This window comes from Palaemon carinicauda, chromosome 8 (genome assembly GCF_036898095.1).
Source record: "Palaemon carinicauda isolate YSFRI2023 chromosome 8, ASM3689809v2, whole genome shotgun sequence".
Taxonomy (NCBI): domain Eukaryota; kingdom Metazoa; phylum Arthropoda; class Malacostraca; order Decapoda; family Palaemonidae; genus Palaemon; species Palaemon carinicauda.
Window position 1 is genome coordinate 1,112,673 of NC_090732.1, and position 2,500 is coordinate 1,115,172.

Consider the following 2,500-nt stretch of genomic DNA (forward strand, 5'->3'; position numbering starts at 1 on the left):
AGGGCTCAGCCTTGAGAAGTAAGACGTGCAGATAACTTGACTGTCCGAGGTATAACTTGGCCTTCCTCGAGTGGGAGGAACTTCGTAAAAGCTCTGGCATTCCGCATCAGATATGGCGTAATACTGCCAGGGCTGGAAGCTGCGGCCATCCACGGACCTTTCCAAAATCCAGTTGCCTGGACGCGGGGATACAGCACTTTTCACAATGACGTAAGCAACCTGGTAGACCTGGAAAATGATTTAGGTGCTTGAGATGTTGATTGATTAATTATTGCTATCATTTATATGACGAATCATTGGTATTTGTAGATGATATGTTTCACACATGAAGGAAAGGAGTTAAATGTGCTATAAGGAATTGTCATACTTTGGAGATCATAGGATGTTTATAATAAGATGTTGATTGATTAACTATTGCTGCTATCTATATGACGAATCAATGATATTTATATATATGTTTCACACATGAAGGAAAGGAGTTAAATGTGCTATAAGGAATTGTCATACTTTAGAGATCTTAAAGATGTTCTTATTAAGTACCAATTTCCAAAAATCTGGTGTATTAACAATTACCAAAAAAATAAAAAAAGAAGAGATTAAAAACAAAAGTGAAGAATGCGCCAGTAAGTATAGTTAAGGTATATAAGTATCTGGGCCATCATAAATTTGTCCAAAATCATAACTTTCATGAACCATCAAAATAGGTGTCAGACAGACATACTCCTGCAACAGGGCTAGACATAGAACCAAAAAAACCTATCCTTCCCCCCTGCCTGTCTTTTCCTTATTCAAACTGCTTCTAATCCTATCTAACATCGCAAGAGGGTCTGCCCCTCTCCTTTATTCTTCTCCTGTATTTCTCTTTCTCCCTTTTCCCCTATTCTTTCCCATCCCGAGCACCTGCCTTCGGGCTATAAACTGGATTGTATCCAGGGGTACTCTTCCTTTCCCCCATATTCCCCACTTCCCTATCCTTATCCTTATCCTTAGTATCTGGGAGAATGGTACACTGAGAAAGGAAACCAAGAATTGAGTATCAATTAGAAAAGTCACAGGGTAGCGTACATGACACAAGGTATACGAAAATATGGAGACAGGAGAAAAGTAGTAAAAATTACATTGGAAATGAAAAAGAAAACACTAAGTCTTTCTCGCAGTTCGGTCATTATTAATAATCATACATTCTTTTACTTCTCTGCCAAAAATAAATTGGACCGCAATGTCTATTTTCGTAAACGTATAAAAGGGCTTAGCTTAGCACCATATTAAATGACTTCTGGTCCATAAGCTGTCTTAGCTTCTAGTGTGTGACAATTTCTTTTGGCTTCACCTTCTAAGTCAAATATATATATATATATATATATATATATATATATATATATATATATATATGTATACATATATATATACATACATACTGTATATTATATATATAATACATACATATATATACATATTATATATATGTATTAAATACATTATGTACATATATATTTTATATATAACTATATATGTGTATATATACACATACACACATATATATATATATATATATATATATTATATGTACATATACATATATATTTATATATATATATATATATATATATATACATACAGTATACATATACGCACATATATATATATATATATATATATATATATATATATTTACATAAATATACACATATATACATATGTATATATATACATTTACATACACATATATATACATATATATATATATATATATATATATATATATATATATTAATATTATATATATGCTCACGAGAAAAAACTCTTCTTGTTCAAGTAGCGCAAATGACCCTTCATGAAGTAATAAGCAGTTTTAGACACTATTATAAACAAACATTAAATTACATACCGCGGGAATAAATTCTTAAAAAGTCGTATGAAATTTACGTGAAAAAATTATCTGGAAATCTCCAGGCTTCCACTATTTTATGACCTTCTGATGTAAAAATTCGGAAATTGAATAAACTACTGTATATATACAGTACACCAGTTAAGTTTCTGTCGTTTACACCAGTGGTTCCCATCCTGGGGGAAATTTCCCCCTGGGGGGAAATTTGAAGCTACCAGGGGGGAAATAATTACACTACCTACTAACTAAAAAAAGTATCAGGCGATAAAGCTAGCCCGGATATTGATACACTGGTGCACAAGAAGCAGCCTCAACCTTCTCATAAATTCAATTTTGAAGTAGAAGAATAAACAAAAGTACTTTTATTTTGCTACTAGCCGCTCTCCATATACTGATAAACAAATAGTTACAGAGTAAAATGGATAGAGAGCGGTTAGTAACAACTAACCTCATAGCTAGTGCTTCAACTACCCTTTCCCTCATACACAAGAAGGGGGAAATCTGGAGGGTTGCACTGGGTGCAGGGGGGAAATGATAGGGAAAAGGTTGGGAACCACTGGTATACACCATAAATGTTGCTGCGATGAATCTGTCTTCAAAGGTATGTCACTG

General features: G+C 33.2%; 1 protein-coding gene across 1 annotated transcript in view; it reads right to left on the reverse strand.

Moving 5' to 3' along the window:
* The window catches only part of LOC137645595 (laminin subunit alpha-1-like), a 497,060-nt gene that overhangs the window by 317,186 nt on the left and 177,374 nt on the right, over positions 1-2,500 (reverse strand). Inside the window, exon 4 of the mRNA XM_068378394.1 lies at positions 1-228. This exon is cut by the window's left edge and continues 15 nt beyond it. Coding sequence (XP_068234495.1) covers positions 1-228 — 228 coding nt within the window. The remainder of the gene's footprint in view (positions 229-2,500) is intronic.